Here is a 19,176-nt window from a genome sequence, read left to right on the forward strand (position 1 = left end):
CAGCACAAATGAACCAGTTGCTAGTTGACGGGAGACACCTGGAATGGCTAACCGGAGGTCGGACGGTCCTGATCCTCAAGGACCCCCAGAAGGGACCGGTCCCCTCCAACTACCGACCAATAACCTGCCTCAGCACCACATGGAAGCTCCTGTCAGGCATCATAGCGGCTAAGATGAACATGCAAATGGGTCAATACATGAGCGGGGCACAGAAAGGGATGGGCAAGAATACAAGAGGCGCAAAACACCAGCTACTGGTAGACCGAGCAGTCAGCCGAGACTGCAAGACCAGGCTGACCAACCTGTGCACTGCCTGGATTAATTAGAAATATCCTGTCTCAGAGTGACGCTGAAAAACTAGTTCATGCATTTATTACTTCCAGGCTGGACGACTGTAATTCATTATTATCAGGAAGTCCTAAAAACTCCCTGAAAAGCCTTCAGCTAATCCAAAATGCTGCAGCAAGAGTCCTGACAGGGACTAGAAAGAGAGAGCAGATTTCTCCTGTTTTGGCTTCCTGTTAAATCCAGAATTCAAAATCCTGCTCCTCACATACAAGGTCTTAAATAATCAGGCCCCATCTTATCTTAATGACCTTGTAGCACCATATCAGCCTATTAGAGCACTTCGCTCTCGCTCTGCAGGCCTACTTGTTGTTCCTAGAGTATTTAAAAGTAGAATGGGAGGCAGAGCCTTCAGTTTTCAGGCCCCTCTTCTGTGGAACCAGCTTCCAGTTTGGATTCAGGAGACAGACACTATCTCTACTTTCAAGATTAGGCTTCAAACTTTCCTTTTTGCTAAAGCATATAGTTAGGGCTGGACCAGGTGACCCTTGTGTGTGTATATTTAGTGGGTGTCGGTCTGTGTTCGTTGTGGCTCGTCTGTGTTCGTCTGCATTTCTCTGTGTTCCATGGTGTTTCGGTCCTGTCTCTGCGTCTCTCTGCCCCGCACCCCTTTTGTATGCTCTCAGGTTTGTTATTTAGTTCTCCCAGTTTTGGTTTCTTCAGTTATTTGTCATGCCTCACTGCTATCCCACCTTGTAAATAAACGTCACACTCTTGACCAGTCAGCTTCCTGCATTTTGGGTCATTTTCATTCCACAACACGACTGCTGCACTGAATCATACCTGTTATTAATAATAATAATAATAATAATAATAATACATTTTATTTGAGGGCGCCTTTCAGAAACCCAAGGTCACCTTACAAAAAACACAATTAATAAAAGGAACAATAGTCATAAAATACATAAAATAAGTTAAGTTATTAACCTCTGTCTCTCTTCCACAGCATGTCTTTATCCTGTCTTCCTTCTCTCACCCCAACCAATCACAGCAGATGGCCCCGCCCCTCCCTGAGCCTGGATCTGCTGGAGGTTTCTTCCTGTTAAAAGGGAGTTTTTCCTTCCCACTGTCACCAAAGTGCTGCTCATAGGGGGTCATATGATTGTTGGGTTTTTCTCTGTATGTATTACTGTAGGGTCGACCTCACAATATAAAGCACCTTGAGGCAACTGTTGTTGTGATTTGGTGCTGTGTAAATAAATGAAATTGAATTGAATTGAATTACAAGAAGGCCTATGACTCAATGCCCCACAGCTGGATCCTGGAATGCATGGAATTGTACAAGATCAATGGGACCCTAAGAGCCTTCATCAGGAACTCAATGGGGATGTGGCGTACAACACTAGAGGCCAACTTCAAGCCCATAGCACAAGTCAGCATCAAGTGCGGGATCTACCAAGGAGATGCTCTGTCCCCACTGCTTTTCTACATAGGACCGACTGCAGAATGGAGCAGCAGAAGGAAGGAGGCCGGGGATTGGTGAGTGTCAGCACCACAGTCCAGGATGAGACAACAAATATCCATGAGTACATCGTGAAGATGTCCCCAACCAACCGCATGCTCAGTGAATACCTCAGGCAGCAGAAACCCAAGAGGAGGAACTATCATGGAAGGACTGGCCCTCAGGAAGAAGGAACATGAGAAGCTCAGAGAAGAGCTGGAGAAGATGTGGAGGGTTAAGGTGACAGTGGTCCCAGAGCACTAGGTGCAGTGACCCCCAAACTAGGCGAGTGGCTCCAGCAGATCCCAGAAACAACATCGGAGATCTCTGTCCAGAAGAGCGCAGTCCTAGGAACAGCTAAGATGCTGCGCAGGACCCTCAAGCTCCCAGGCCTCTGGTAGAGGACCCAATTTTGATGGATAGACCGCCCGCAGGGACGAGTGGGGAATTTTTTGTTTGACATGACTCCAGTAGTGACAGCAGTGAATCAAAAGTGCAACAAATTGTCAGCGAGTCAGTGTTCTTGCCTTGATTAAGTTAACAACTTTGTCTCGCATGTGCTTCAAAAATGCAAAGTTACAGAATCAGAATCAGAAAGACTTTATTTATCTCCAGGGGGCAATTAAGATACAACAGAGCAGCATGACGTTGAAGGTAAGGACAGGGCATAAACATGGTAAATGGTAAATGGCCTGTATTTGTATACTTAGTCCCTATGGACCCCAAGGCACTTTACACTACATTCAGTAATCCACCCATTCACACACACATTGACACACCGGTGATGGCAGCTACACTGTAGCCACAGCTGCCCTGAGGTGCACTGACAGAGGCGATAACATACAATAATAGTGAAATAATAAATACACAGAATATACAGTATATACACAGTTTTAAAATTAAAGTGACTGAAAAGGTAAATAAATAACTGTAAGTGACTAAAAGTGAGTAAAGTGTCGGCAGTATAAAAGAGTGTAGAGTAGTTTCTGTTTCTGGTGTGGGAAACGGTCTCATCGGCTGGAGTTAAAAAGCAGGGTGGCTTTGGGGACAAAGGTGGCGCTCCTCCTCCTCTCAGTCCTGCAGGAAATGCAGCGGAGGCGTCGCCCAGAGGGGAGCCATTGAAACGCGGGGTGAAGAATGTGAGAGGGGTCGTTGATGATTTTGGCTGCCTGTCTGAGGGCCTGTTGGCAGGCCAATGACTGTAGAGCACACTGATGCAGTGCGCTGCAGTCTGTTCCTGTATGAAGGCTGAGGCAGTGGAACCAGCAGGTGATGGAGAAGGTCATGATGCTTTCCAGGAAAGCATAGTAAAAAGTCATCATGATGGCTGTGCTGACTCCAAAGGAGGTATAGCTGTTGGTGGCACCTCCTGAGAATCTCCTCAGTGTTGGCAGAGAATCTCAGGAGGTTGTCAAAGATGGTTCGCAGGTATTTGTACTCCTCAACTACCTCCACTGGCTTCCCGTGGATGGTGGTGGTGACTGAAGCAGCCAGATCCCTCTGCCTGCTGGAGAAGGTCACCACCTTTTCTCACGTTCAGTTCAAGTTTGGAGCTGTCACACCACTCTACAAACTCCTGCAGAGCGGCCGTGGTGCTGTGAGGGCCTGACAGCAGTGACAGGAGAACTGTGTCGTCAGCATATTTCACCAGGTGACAGATCTGTGTGGATCTGCAGTCATCAGTGTAGAGGATGAAGAGCAGGGGGGAGAGCACACAGCCCTGGGGGGAGCCAGTGGAGCTGAGACCGGAAAGAGAGTTGTTGACCCGTCCTGTTGGTCAAAAAGTCCAATATCCACAGGCAGTGTTGGTCAAGTTACTTTAAAAAAGTAATCAGTAACTAATTACTGATAACTTCCCCAAAAAAGTAATCCCGTTACTTTACTGATTACTTATTTTCAAAAGTCTTTAGTTACTTAGTTACTTAGTTACTTTTTAAAAACACGATTTACAACCTGAATAGGTGATAAAACAATAGATCTTTCAGCCCAATTCTACTTTTTCTGCATAATCCATCATACAAAATGTAATCAAATGGAAAAGTCTCTTTTTAAAACTTGTTTTATTAGTTTTAATCTTTTAACTTTATGCATCAAGCAAAGATTAAATTATATGCAACATTATCTGACTGGAAGAAATTAGTTTAACATTTAAACCTATTTTCTGCACATTCCAGCACATAAAATAAAATATGTTTTGTGTTTACACTCAGTCTTTCAAATAGATGCAAGTAAAACACAGCAGAAAATAAATAAAGTCAAAGACTCAGCGGTCCTTTTGCTCTATTTCCACCTGTAAAGCAGGAGTGGGGTAGGCGGAGGTTTACCCTGGTGCAGGTGTGCTGCAGCTGTCAGTGGAAGGATCTGTGAATTTCCCATTACGTCGTAGCTACTCGGTGCTTGTTGGAAGTTTAGGGGTTTTTTCGCTGTAAAAAGAAGTTTTCTTCCCACGCACAGCGGACACTAATGTTTTTGTCACTTTTTATGGAATCAAACTCAAAGTAAGGTCAGTACTTCCACGCTTTAAACGCTGCACGCTCATACTCTCTGCCGCACTCGATATATGATCCATTGTTGATCTGCACACAGCTGTTGTCACTAACGTCGCGCTTGCTTACGTCACTGTCACGAGACACTCTTGCAAAAAAATCACGGTTTTAGTAACGCAGTAACGCAGCGTTCCTACGGGAAAGTAACAGTAATCTAATTACCTTTTTTGCAATAGTAATCCCTTACTTTACTCGTTACTCGAAAAAAGTAATCAGTTTACAGTAACGCGTTACAAGTAACACGTTACTGCCCATCTCTGTCCACAGGATTAGCTGATCATCCAGGTGAAATCAGAAGGAAAGTTTAGTGGGCAGGATACGAGGCTGCAGAGTGATGCATGCTGATGAGAAACCAGCAAACAGAAGTCTGGTGGAGGAGTCAGGGAGCTCCAGATGTTTGTGGATGGAGTCCAAGATGAAGGTTGTTGCATCATCGACGCCTCTGCGTGCACGGTAAGCAAACTGGGGAGGGTCCATCAGTGGGTCAGTTGCTCTTGATGTGCTGTTTTATGATCTTCTCCATGGCCTTCATCACCAGGGAGGTGAGGGCCACAGGACGAAGATCATTCAGAGACTTTGGGTTGTTTCTTTTGGGGACGGTGTGACTGTCAATTGAGTTTTGAAATAGAGTCCAGAACACACTTCCTAGTTGCCCTGTCTCAGAACTCGCCTGCTGATGTTGTCAGGGCCAGACGTGTTCCGCTGCTGAAGCCAGTGCATGTCCAGGCCCGTCTGAAGTTTGCCAGAGAGCACATGGATGATACAGCAGAGGATTGGGAGAATGTCATGTGGTCAGATGAAACCAAAGTAGAACTTTTTGGTATAAACTCAACTCGTTGTGTTTGGAGGAAGAAGAATACTGAGTTGCATCCCAAGAACACCATACCTACTGTGAAGCATGGGGGTGGAAACATCATGCTATGGGGCTGTTTTTCTGCCAGGGGGACAGGACGACTGATCCGTGTTAAGGACAGAATGAATGGGGCCATGTATCGTGAGATTTTGAGCCAAAACCTCCTTCCATCAGTGAGAACTTTGAAGATGAAACGAGGCTGGGTCTTCCAACATGACAATGATCCAAAACACACCGCCCGGGCAACAAAGGAGTGGCTCCGTAAGAAGCATTTGAAAGTCCTGGAGTGGCCTAGCCAGTCTCCAGACCTCAACCCCATAGAAAATCTGTGGCGGGAGTTGAAAGTCCGTGTTGCTCGGCGACAGCCCCAAAACATCACTGCTCTCGAGAAGATCTGCATGGAGGAATGGGCCAAAATACCAGCTACTGTGTGTGCAAACCTGGTAAAGACCTATAGTAAACGTTTGACCTCTGTTATTGCCAACAAAGGTTATGTTACAAAGTATTGAGTTGTATTTTTGTTATTGACCAAATACTTATTTTCCACCCTGATTTACCAATAAATTCTTTACAAATCCTACCATGTGGATTCATGGATTTTTTTTTCACATTCTGTCTCTCACAGTTGAAGTGTACCTCTGGTGCAAATTACTGACCTCTGTCATCATTTTAGGTGGGGGAACTTGCACAATCGGTGGCTGACTAAATACTTTTTTGCCCCACTGTACTAACCCCAAATTGCTCTCCGATGCGTTCATTGGAGTGTGAATGTAGAGTCGTTTGCACTTGTGTTTAGAACTGCTTGTATGAGTGGGTGTGAATGAGGCATGTTGTATAGAACCCTTTGAGTACTCTGGGAGAGTAGAAAAGCGCTATATAAGAATCAGTCCATTTACCTCCTAACAACAATTCAAATTGTAATCCTTGTGTTTAAGGATTTACCTCGTTAAAAACTATATTCTGCATCAATCTTTTTTGTGTGCTGACATCTTTCAGAGCTAGCAAACCCACACCTCTCACAAACGTACAAAACACACAGTACACCGTTCTCTGGAGATGATCAATGAGTGTTTGATGTCTAAGATGGAACAAGCTGCATTATACTTATTTACATTTGAATTCTAATTTCCCATTCACCTTTAGATGTCAGAGACACCAAAAGGCTGTGGCCTGCAAGGCCAAACAATGCCCATGCGTAATCTATGGTGATGATATTTGCTTCTCTGTGAGCTCTGTTTGAGCTGATTTTGTACCTGTGGATGCTGAGCTGCAGGGCTCTGGTGTGTTCCCGGTCAGACAGAAAGCTCTGCTGCTGTGTGCAGTCGACTCCATTATTGGAGTCTCGCAGCAGCCACTGCTCTCTCAGAGCCTTTTTCTGTACAGAAGAACAGAATTATCATTAGTGTGGATTGGGACTGGAAGTAAAAATGCAGGTCTGCAAACAGGTAGGACGACTATCCTGCCTTTCTCTCCTCACCCCAACCAGTCGTGGCCATCTGCTGCGACATTCCTGTTAAAATTGAGTTTTTCCTTCCCACTGTCATCAAAGTGCTGCTCATAGGGGGTCATATGATTGTTGGGTTTTTCTCTGTTGTATTATTGTAGGGTCTACCTTACAATATAAAGCACCTTGAGGCGACTGTTGTTGTGATTTGGCGCTGTATCAGTAAAACTGAATTGAAATGAATTGATTACTTCTGCAGTTCATGCTGATAATACACATCCAATGAAATGATTTGCTCTACACTTTATCTGCTGTTATAGCCGATCATTTATTCAAACCAACCTTCAGATGTTGCAGTTTGAATTTCTCTTGATCGAGTTTCACTTTCTTCTTTTTAATGTCCTCTTGAATTCGATGCTTCTGCTGTTTCATCAAAAGCAAAAGCTTAAATGAGTGAATATATGAAACATTTACAATTGACAATGGATTGTCAGAATAAGTCAAATATCTATTGAAAATGTAACCCAGTGAGTTTACACGACTCTGTAATGCACTACAACATTGTTATTGCTAATTGTGATTCATCGTTACTCTGTTAATCACTGAGTTGAGCTAAAGTAAATCAATAATAAAAGATAAATAATCTGAATATAAAAATAAAACCCCAGAGAGTATATTTGACACCCCTACTGGTTAGGAAGGAACAAGCCCTGCCTTCCCTTGCTCTGTATGTGCTCAGACAGAGAGAGAGGAGGTGCACCGTCGCTGATTTTCACCGCCAAGCTTGTTGCTGGAAAATAACTATAAACTTGATAAATTGAGCAAATATCCATACCGGAGATCTGCATGGACCTTGGAGAAACGGACCTGATTTGTTTTGAACATTTTGGACTTTGGAACCATTGCCGTGAGTCAGAAGCTAACCTTCAAGCTAACAAGCTAACAAGAAGTTAACCGGGAATATAATGGCCCAATTTCAATGTTGTAGATCTGCACGGGTGCGGATGAAGTGGACAAGATCCTTTCTGAGAGTTGAACATTAGAAGCGTGCTGGTGAGTTAAACTGGGACTGGGCGAATCAGGCTAATTAACAAGCTAATTAGCTCGTAGCTGTAGCTGGAGCCGACCACGTTTTCACTGTGGGAGAACACACGGGGTTTGGAGTTCAGCTACTCTGAGCACTCAGCTTGTGTGCTGATGATGTTCTAGTATTACATGTTGAATATTAAATGCACTAAAATAAGATGATGGGATGAAGTCAATTTTGATCTTAAAGGTTATGAATCTATTTTATTTGATGCTCGAGCGGCACTGTAAAGATGCCTCTGCATATTCTTACTGTGCTGATACGTTACCACATACTGTAGAACTACAGCCTGTGGGCTTTTGTATATTTTTGGTCATTTTATTTTGTACATTGAGTGTAATTAACATATTGCTTCGTTGCTATGCAGTGCAAAGCAAGGCTCCTGTAATTCAGTAAAAGGGGCAGTACTGGGAAAGATAATCTACCATAGTTCATGGTTTATTTCTGGTTTCTGATAGAAATGTGCACCTTGATGGAAAAATAAGCTGATTGTGATTTAAAGATTGCATTCATGATTAAGACGCACTGTATAGACTGTAATTAGAAATTAGAATTAATGTTTTGTGCTTGATTTGTTATAGCACTTAAATTATTTACATATGGCCATATATATCATTAGAGTGTGAGTTGAATTAGTAATAGCCCTGTTGTTTACAGGCTAGGCTTTTTTGGGGGATCGTGCAACCTGGATCTCTTCCTGACGAGGAAGATGGCGAGCCGTTCCCTTTGAACCGAACCACAGCCATTCCGAGTTGGCACAGAAGGGCAGGTTGCTCTTCTCTCACGAAGAATTGCAGCAGAGCGGTTGGACAAAATCACTGAACACGGACTATTAAGCCGGCAAGACTGACATATCTGAGCTCAGATAGGATTCTGGTTACTATTATTATTGCTGTTGTTGTATCTTATTTAATGTTTCATTCCTGTTTATGAAGTGCTGTTTAATTGTTGCTATATAATTCAGTACAATTCAAAGCAACTTTACCTGTGGCTCCACTCATTCTTCTGCACCCCACTCACCATGACCCTCCTGCGAGTCGAGCTATTGGCCCATTCTCTCCATCCTACTTTAACTTCCCCTACCCTGTCCTGTACTTGGCTACAAAAGCAAACTAATCCTCAGAGTAGTTTAAACTGTTTCATTTAAGTTTTAAATGTTCCAAAGTTAAGTGAATGTTAAAGGACAGAAAAAGGTCATAAACAAATGACAAAAGTACTAATTTACATTTTTTAGAGTCAAAAGCCACAAAGATTTAATTTGTTACTTATTTAAATAATAATAATTATTTGTAAGTCACATGTTTTATTTTAGAGTACAGTAAAAAAAGAAAAAAGGTACAGACTGTACATGTCTCAGTAACATCTGCATCATGCTCTAAAACTTCTAAATGAAAGTGTGAATAATTGTCACATAGATAAGCAGATATCTTTAGAAGTGTAGCACAAGTGTCTGTGACTGCTCAGAGTAGACGGGAGCATTACAGTGATGGCCTGGAGCCTCTCCTGGAGCAGGTCACTCTCCTCCATACTGCTTCAGGATCAACACAGAGACTGGAGACGAGAAGAAAGAGAACCTGTCAGATGCCTTTATTTCACAGTATCACTTATAAACATGACCACCAGCAACATTAACCACATTTACAAACTCAAACTGACGGTTCAATATAAGAGAATAAGCATCTGCAGTGTGAGTCATGCACAGCTGCCTGAGTAGAAGAATAAAAATATGAAGACTGAAATGAGCAGCATGAAACAGCTGTTTCCAGCACCCTGACACAACGGTACACTGTGACATCACTATTTTATTTCAGTATTCATTCCTCTGACAGCACACTGCCACCTGCCAGCTTGTTCACTCTTTACGACACAGTCATCTGCTTATCCTAAACGAGCCATTTGTAACTTTTGTCTCACTCTAATTAAAGAAAGGCGGAGAGAGGCTTTATCTACAAGTCCATCAAGTAACCTGTCACTGAAGCGCTAAGCTAATCTGCTCATGAGCCTGATAATCTGCGTAAACCATCTGCTTGCCAACCACAGGCAGGGCTGCTGTGTGGTTTAGACTCTATTAACTGAAAAGTCTGAACTTTTTATTTATAGGAAATGTTAGAAATCACACAGAACACATCGTTCTCCTTGAGTAATGCACTGGATCCACACCAGACTGCTTCTGTTGTGGGTTCTTTTCTCGCTTCATAAAATTCAGATTCGTTTTTTTGTGTGTTATCTAGATAAGAAATAGATATAAGTGCTGAAATGTTTATGCCTTTAAACAAGAATCACACTGTTCATGGGTGCAGAGCTCTGTGTTACTGATTTATCAATGCACATGTAAATACATCATGAACTGGGTAATTCCACATACAGTGTTGCCAAAACTATTCGTCTGCCTTCACAAGCATATGAACTTGAGTGTCGTCCCATTCTGAATCCACGGGGTTTAATATAACATCGTCCAACTCTTTGCAGGTATAACAGCTTAAACTCTTCTAGGGAGGCTTCCACAAAGGTTTTAATTGGGATGTCTGACCATTATTCAGAAGCACATCTGTGAGGTCAGACACTGATGCTGGCTCACAGTCTCAGCTCGAATTCATCTGCGTGTGTTCTGTTGGGTTCATGTCAGGAACCTGTTCAGACCAAACTTGCTCGTCCATGTCATTCCCAAATTGTTCCCACAAAGTTGGAAATGTGACATTGCCCAAAATGTCTCGGTATGCTGAAGCATCAGGAGTTCCTCTCACCGGATTTAAGGTTACAAGACCTGAAAATCAGCCCCGCACCACAAGCCCACTTCCACTTGGCACAATGCAGCCAGACAAGTACCACTACAAGAACTGTGATTTCAGGTCGTGGTGGATGACTTGCTGCGTACCAGGACAGATTCAAATGAAGGCTGATCAAATGTATGATCTGAGTTACAGATGATTACGGGCTGTTCCCTGAAATCCTTTTATTGTACTTTAATCTATCGACCTCCTGGAGCTGCCCTACTCGGCACAGATGTTCCTGTACACTATGCCGGCCACTTGGTTATGGCGTTCCATGTATGCCCTGCCTGCTAGCATCTTGCACCCTGCTGTTATGTGCTGGATTGCTTCAATCTCAACCTGAGATTGATTCAAGACTTATGTTATTATTGGGCACCAGCATATCAAAATGCTCCCTAACTGCTGATGTTTTTTGAGATTCTCCATGCAAGCTTCATGTGCTTAAAATCTCCGTGCAAGCTCGTGATGATCCTCAGAATCACCTCAGATCCAGTTCATGCCAAAAACTCATTCCCATGTGTTTGTGACAGCTTGAATCCCATAACGAGACAGTGATGTCATTTCAAGGAAACGGGGCCTTGTTTATCTTTTATCACGTGATAAAGATAAGACCAATAAGCAGCCTCGACATGGGCTTCATCTGGACACGCCCCTCAATAAACACAGGCCTCAGGGCTTTAACATTACTGCTCACCGCTTCACCTGCCTGCCCACCCTCCGGTGCCTTGACCCCGCCCCCCAACTTCCCACCGTGCAGACTCTCACCCTTCCTGGATGTCACCTTCATATACCAAGTAAGCAATCAGTCACATCTCAGCTGTGGATAGTTTTGGGATTTGTGTTGTGTGAAATAAATCTTTGTGAAAAACATGTTCTGTACTCTTTGTGTGTGTGTGTGTGTGTGTGTGTGTGTGTGTGTGTGTGTGTGTGTGTGTGTGTGTGTGTTACAGTTGCTACACAGCCAACTGTAGCCGATTAGAGCCTGCGAGACTCAACTTTGCTAATTTGAATGAATAAATTGGACCTTTCCTGTGTGTGTCTGTGTGTGTTGATTGTGACTGCAATTACAAAGCTTGCTAGCATGTCTTAACACTTCACCCTGTGGTCTAAAATATGTTCACTTTAGAGCTAACATGACTGATGTCAGGAAAGAAAACAAAAACCCACCAATGTTGCGGCTTCAAAAAGTCCAGAAACAATGGGTGACCTTAAAATAATCACCCTGCTTACTGAGAGTCAAGTCAAAAAGGAAATGAAGCTACATAAAGTGTGTGAAGGATTTTCAGTGAGTGCAAACTGAAGGCTACAATATGCTGTAAGCCCTGCAGGGACGATCAGTCAGGATGAGCAGAAGCTTAGAGAATTAAGGAGCTATCTCTACCTCTCCCGTTTGGTCCTGTTTCTGTTGTAGAATAAAGGTCAGCTCAATTTAGCACATTAACTATTTATAAAACATTTTTATATCTGCTTCTCTACATGACTCCAAAACAAACGTTGCTACCAGCAGAGGATAACAGCCTTTGTCAAGATGCTATCAAACAGTTTCTATGCTGCAGACTGACAGCTTGCATTATTTGGGAGGATAAAAGACGTAGGCCTACTTCATATGGGAACATTTGAGTCTTTCTGACAGGACAGGACGTTTTCTTAAAGAACAACAACAAACCTCACAGAATACTTCAACTTCACGTTATTAATTATTGAAAGACAAGCATATATTTGTTCACCTACCCAGAGGATGGTCTTTTCTCGTGGCTGCCACGCAGGACTCCTCAGACAGCCCACAGGTACAGGTGGGCGGGTCTTTGTGATGCTGATTGACAGCTGTCAACCTAGCGGCCAATAGCAATGAGAAGTGTATGGGCAGAAATCTGTGCCATCAGAAACTGAATTTGAATAAGTTCAATTTGAATTTGAATTGCTCAGATTGAATCTGAATTGTAACTGGAATAAATGCTTTTGAAAACTGAATTTGAATTAGTCTAATTTGAAATTGAATTTATATTTTGAAAATGAATTGATTTGCTTTGAAACTGCATTTTATCCTTTAAAAATTCAACTCTCGAATAATTTCAGTTTCACTTCTCACCATTCAGTTTCAGTTCTACAATTCAATTTCAGTTCCAAAATTCAGTTTTTTGGAACTTACATCCGGTTCCGGTTCAAGCGCAGATTAATAGAACTACGTTTTACTAGCGGACCGAAAGTGTTACTGACGGGAATCTACAGCGTCTTGAGCTGAATTAAGACTTCAGAAGTCATTCGTCATGTCGAATGACCAGCGGATAAACTCTCAGGTTGGTAATAAATGTATTACATGTATAAGAACAAGCGTCATGTTAACAAATGATAGCCGTAAGGTAACTTTTATGCTTATTGTAGCTGCTAGCTAAAAACGCTAATTTAGCGTAGTTTGCCCTGAATTCAGCTTTGACAACAAATATGATCGACTGTTTCTAGTAGAATTCCAAAGTTGTCATCTTGGACCCTCTCAGAGTACCCCCTCTGTATGCTTGCAGAGACCCCTACAGTAGGGAAACATGCAAAACGGTGTCCAAACCTTTGTGTTTTAGCTTTATTTATGTCTTACACAGCATCCCAACTCTTTAGCTAACTTAATAACTTTAGCTAAAGTGAATAGTTAGTCTAATTCATTAGTGCAGCATTACTGGATCACCTCTGTTTGAAGTGATATAATATGATATACAACTATATCACTTTGTTTAACTACCATAATAATTCTTAGGGTACTGAGTGAATGCTTAATTAGATTTTTTTTTTTTTTTAAAGCATACTGCTCCATTACTATGTTTGACAGGCTGAAGTTGTCGGGTCACCTCCTAAATTGACCATCTTTTACAGGTGTTTTGTGCCAGAAATGGAGTGTCCACTGAAGACTGAAGATACTGAATCTCTACGCCTTGCCATTGATCCCTCTTGTGCCTTCATCTAGACAAGAGACATTAACTTAACCACTCTCATATGCTCTGTACCTACATCACCTTCCCTGACAGTCGTAGCTTGGCTCATCTGAGGGTGAAATTATAAGAATGTGTTATTTTGCAAAGTGCTCTCTCGGGTTCCTAAATAAAATATGGCATTGAGGTCATTTCTTTTGAATTAATCCCTTCTTCTGAAATATAAGAACCTCTCCTGGTTTTAATGGCACTTTGGATTTCTTTACTTTCTGTTCCACTTCCAAACCCAAATAGATGCTGACAAGCTGACACAGTAACATGGAAGAGGGAAAGAAGTTGGAAAGGACTACTACAAATAAACCCAATGCCTAACAATGAAAAGTGTAAAATAAGAACAACAACAATAATAATAATAATAATAATAATAATAATAATAATAATAAAGATAAAAGATGAAGTAACAACTTTTTAGTTTTTAGTTTATTCCAAATGATCATCCAGATGTCTGTGACATGTGATGACAAACACCATAATGGAAGGCCTTAGTCATCACATGCTTAAACTCATATATTTTTGCATATGCTGAACAGGCAGTCAGACATGCTGTAACTGTGGGGTGGAAAACAGCATGAACACCATACGGCAGGGGTCTCAAACTCCAGTCCTCGAGGGCATGGAAAAGTTGCATGACACCGGCCCTCGAGGACTGGAGTTTGAGACCCCTGTCATACGGAATATGACAGGTGTGGTTGAACTGCATGAAGACTCTGAAGTTTCTCTTCTCTTCTGGCAGGACAGTAATGTGGCCTTGTCCTGTGAGCCACTGTAAGGATGTACTTAGAGTAGAACTGGACTGTCACCGGCCTCAGGCTCTTCACCCTTTTCAAAGACAAAGCAGTCATTTAGATAAAATATTAGATATTGTTTACCTGTAAATGCACAAAGTAAATTTAGAAATGTAATTATTGTCAAGAGTGAACAAGCACTGATAGTGTAATCTGCAGCTGTGGCCAAACGTTTAGAGAATGAGAAGTGTTGTTTGCTTATTTACAAAGTTTGCTGTTTCAGTGATAGTTGTATATCACTTCAAACAGAGGTGATCCAGTAATGCTGCACTAATGAATTAGACTAACTATTCACTTTAGCTAAAGTTATTAAGTTAGCTAAAGAGTTGGGATGCTGTGTAAGACATAAATAAAGCTAAAACACAAAGGTTTGGACACCGTTTTGCATGTTTCCCTACTGTAGGGGTCTCTGCAAGCATACAGAGGGGGTACTCTGAGAGGGTCCAAGATGACAACTTTGGAATTCTACTAGAAACAGTCGATCATATTTGTTGTCAAAGCTGAATTCAGGGCAAACTACGCTAAATTAGCGTTTTTAGCTAACAGCTACAATAAGCATAAAAGTTACCGTACGGCTATCATTTGTTAACATGACGCTTGTTCTTATACATGTAATACATTTATTACCAACCTGAGAGTTTATCCGCTGGTCATTCGACATGACGAATGACTTCTGAAGTCTTAATTCAGCTCAAGACGCTGTAGATTCCCGTCAGTAACACTTTCGGTCCGCTAGTAAAACGTAGTTCTTTTAATCTGCTCTTGAACCGGAACCGGATGTAAGTTCCAAAAAACTGAATTTTGGAACTGAAATTGAATTGTAGAACTGAAACTGAATGGTGAGAAGTGAAACTGAAATTTGTCGAGAGTTGAATTTTTAAAGGATAAAATGCAGTTTCAAAGCAAATCAATTCATTTTCAAAATATAAAATGCAATTTCAATTTAGTGATGATCATTTTCAAACCATAAATTCAATTTCAAATTAGACTAATTCAAATTCAGTTTTCAAAAGCATTTATTCAAGTTACAATTCAGATTCAATCTGAGCAATTCAAATTCAAATTGAACTTATTCAAATTCAGTTTCTGATGGCACAGATTTCTGCCCATAGAAGTGTTGCCACTCGTCCACCATGTTACAGTCAAACACCACTATGTTTGACTGTAAAACCATGAGATGCTATGTAAACAGGGTTACATTGGCACTTAGTGAAACTTACTCTTTTCTTTCTTTCCTTTGTCTGCAATTAGCCACTTATTGTACCTAAGAATGTGAATAATTTAATGACTGTCAGGCGCAGTGGCCCGTGGACATGGGATGGACTCAAGCGCAGATTCAAAACCGGAGGCCAGGGGTGAGGTGTAACGAAAAGAGACTTTATTTTTACAATGCTCAGAGGCTAACAGAAAGTGCAGACTAGAATCAATGAACATAAACTAGATGTCTGAGGCGAGAGAAAAATACTGTGGTGAAAACTAGATGGCAGGGATAACTGGGTGCAGGGACTGGGCAGGGAAAACTGTGGCGGGCCCGGGCACTGAAACAGAGGACAGAGCAGTCAGGGGAATCCCACAGAGGGTTGCGAGTGAATCTAAAAAAATAGTACACTGAGCTGTCTTACAAGCTTGCAGGTGGGGGTTGCGTGGAGGGGGGAGGCAGGAGAGGTCCAGGTGGGTGCTGCATGGAATGCAGGGAGGCAGGCAGGAGAGAATGGCAGCTCCAAAACGGAGAGGGGTTACCGGTGGCAGCAAACTGGTATCCAGGAGAGCTTGGTAGGTGGTTTTCAGAGGCTGACGAAAAAAAACAGAGATACGGTTAATACACACGATTAGTCACCAAGGAACGGACGTGAGGCCGAGAACTGACTAAAGTTGGCAGATAATCTGGCGAAGACCCGTTGAGTGCGCCGGTCATAAATACTGCTGGTCCGATTGCCATCAGGTGAGGAACAACAAAGACTCCACCCAGTGGGGAGGAGCTGATGCTGTGGAAAACCACCCAGACCACGACAATGACAATACAGAATCAATCATTCCCTCCAGTGAAATTATTTTGTGGTTGCTCAAATTTAAAATTTAAATTTTTCACAGTATCACAGTTTCACAGTAAATTTTTGAAAAAAAGTTTTGAAAGCAACACCTTGTTTGTGTCCAGCTTGACTGTCCAATAAGAAGTCTGTGTATACGATGGGAGACATGCATGATGACTCATTTGAATACTATTTGTCCTCGATCTGCTCAATTCCTTTATTTTGCTGATGTTGAGCTTAAGCCCACTCAGGTCAGTTTAAATGTATTTATATAGCACGATAACAGGTGATTTATATCTTAAAGATCCTACAATAATGATAATACACTCTACAAATGCTATCCAACATATTATGATAGTGTGACCATAGAAGGGAAAATGGGGGCATAGTCATCCTGAGAGGCAGTTTGAAATCATAATATATACGTCTGTAGATACGAAGGATGCAGCATGACCCAGATGCTTATCAGGACTTTCCTTCTGTGTCATTTCACTTTCTCACTTTTGCATTTTGCAGCGCTCTGCTCTCTGCTGCCAGCTTTGGTCAGAACTCCTCTTTCCTCCCCGGCCTCTACTGAAAGGCACGATTAGATGACGCTTGCTGGCTTCCCCTGACACCACACCCTGACCCTGCTGCTCCACCCTGCACCACCAACCCCTCCACAATGTAAACAAATTATCTTTGAACCTGACAAAAACGAAATTTATAGTTTTTGCCAGAAATTCTACCCGATTTCTGGAAATCGGGTAAAAGAGGATGAACTCTGTCCATTGATGGAGTTTTGACTGAGAGAGTTACTGAACTCCGTTTTTTGGGGGTAGTATTGGATGATAATTAAAATGGAAATCTCATATTGAACATGTTAGAAAAAAGATGGTTAAAAATATTTATATTCTGGGTAATGTCAGAGATATACTAGATTATAAGGCAATGCGTATTTTATATTTCTCACTAATTTTCCCCTATCTCAGTTATTGTGCTGAGGTGTGGGGGAATACATATGCGACTAAAATAAATCCTCTATACTTGTTACAGAAGAAAGTGGTACGAATGGTTCATAATGTTAAATATAGAGAACAAACAAATAATCTGTTTATAAAATCAAAATTGTTGAAATTTGAAGACTTAGTGAAATTACAGACATTATTATTCATGTGCAAGGCAAGAAATAACACATTACGTCTTAAGTTACAAAGTTTGTTTGTATTGTGTTCAGGAAGTGGGGACAGTAGAAGGAAGTTTGACTTTAAGCATCAGTTTGCAAGGACCACACAAAGGCCAATGTGTCCAACAGTCAAAGGTCTAAGAATCTGGAATTCAAGATAATCTCAAGAGTTGTACAAACATGCACCGTTTTAAAAGTGTTACATACTTAAAAGGATAAATCAATATGAAGAACATGAAAGTAATTAGGGCTAAATGTGGAAGGAAATTTTTCATTGCCATGTAGTAGTGCTGTATATTGTGATTATACTGATGTGTTAGGTTTGCATTGTGCCATAAAGATACATGTTAGAGGGTTTTTTGGGTTGTTGGCGCCCTCTTGTAAGAATAATTAGATTGCAGATAGGGGCCAGGTGCTAACAAGAATTTATTCTTCTTCCTGCTCTTTTTCACCCATGGGTGCGGTGTCATATTAATGGGAAGGAGGATCTGTGCGTAGGAATATGAAACATTGTTGAACCATGTGTGAAATAAATAAATAAATGAAATATAATTGCCATTCACTCGCTGGGCCCACGTCCTCATTTTAGGTTTGACAACGTTTTAGTAGGTAAAGGTGAAGCTTGGACATGAATTGAGCTGCGGTTTGGGGAAGGCTTTGAGGACTGGCGACGGCTCCCGGGCCTGGCAGATCCCCATGTACTAAATAGAAGTGAAGCAGTTAAAGAATTGAAAAGGGGAGGGAGGAACAAGAAGGAACAGCTTGCAGAACTGGGGGAACATATATAGATGAGAACCGGGAGGAGTGTGTTTGGAGGCGTGGTCCTGCTCCTGAAATTCTTAAGCTCGAATAATTTTTCAGTTTTCAAACACACATGACAGCAGTGCAGGTTACAGGTTTGACATTTTGCAATCGTGTACAAATATTTTTGTATATACTGTAAACAACTACAGCAGACCTGATGACAGTTTACTGCTTTTCAGCATACTTTTATTTACACACGGTTGCTGTTACAAAGACACAGCTGCAGCTCTCCCACTGCCAGCTCAACATATCAACGATATGATAGGACCCCGTTCAGTGTTTTAACCCGGCGAGGTGTGATTGCAGATGCCCTGCAGGTGCGTTTGCCTACCCTGCAGCGGCACCGCGGGCCACACCCTGCCACATACACCCTCCCTGTTGTCTAAGTGCAACAAACATGGAAGGATGCTAAAGTTTTGTTTTTTTTAATGGCCCATCCCAGTTATTTGTAAAACTACTGCTGTTATCTAAGCTGCTGTTCTGTCTGGTGATCATCTCTGGGTTTCAGCATCGATATCTGCATCTGACATTTGTAAACTTTTTGAGGCAGGTGTCAGACTCACATACAAGGTATCATTTTCCCTCATGCAGAATCTAAGAACATTTCACCATAATAGCTTTTGCTGCTTACAGCCACTGGGTAAAAACAGGACTTTACAAAAGTCACTCCAGGACGGACATTTTTCTAAACTCGAACTGATCAGAAGGTCTCAGGATCAGGCAAAAATCCTGAACCAACTCAGAAGGACGTCTGATCACCACCCTCTGGTAATATGAACTAAAGGGGATACATACAGACACAGAAGCTGCTGAGGCGTTACTGTGAGAAGAAAATCACACGTCAAAGGCTTGTTTTCGAGTTACTAAAGGCTCTACAGGTCCTCTGTAGTTACTTCAGTGTGCAGCAGATGGGAGTCATGTATCATC

The 19,176-nt window shown here is 41.9% G+C and overlaps 1 protein-coding gene across 1 annotated transcript in view; it reads right to left on the minus strand.

Moving 5' to 3' along the window:
* palmda (palmdelphin a) overlaps positions 1-12,285 on the minus strand; it is a 23,961-nt gene extending 11,676 nt beyond the window's left edge. Inside the window, exons 1-4 of the mRNA XM_026150366.1 lie at positions 12,219-12,285; positions 9,199-9,267; positions 6,972-7,052; positions 6,439-6,560 (exon numbers count right to left, since the gene is read on the minus strand). Coding sequence (XP_026006151.1) covers positions 6,439-6,560; positions 6,972-7,052; positions 9,199-9,243 — 248 coding nt within the window. The 5' untranslated portion in view covers positions 9,244-9,267; positions 12,219-12,285. The remainder of the gene's footprint in view (positions 1-6,438; positions 6,561-6,971; positions 7,053-9,198; positions 9,268-12,218) is intronic.
* Between the last annotated feature and the right edge of the window lie 6,891 nt (positions 12,286-19,176).

The sequence above is a fragment of the Astatotilapia calliptera genome, chromosome 18 (genome assembly GCF_900246225.1).
Source record: "Astatotilapia calliptera chromosome 18, fAstCal1.2, whole genome shotgun sequence".
In the NCBI taxonomy this organism is placed as follows: domain Eukaryota; kingdom Metazoa; phylum Chordata; class Actinopteri; order Cichliformes; family Cichlidae; genus Astatotilapia; species Astatotilapia calliptera.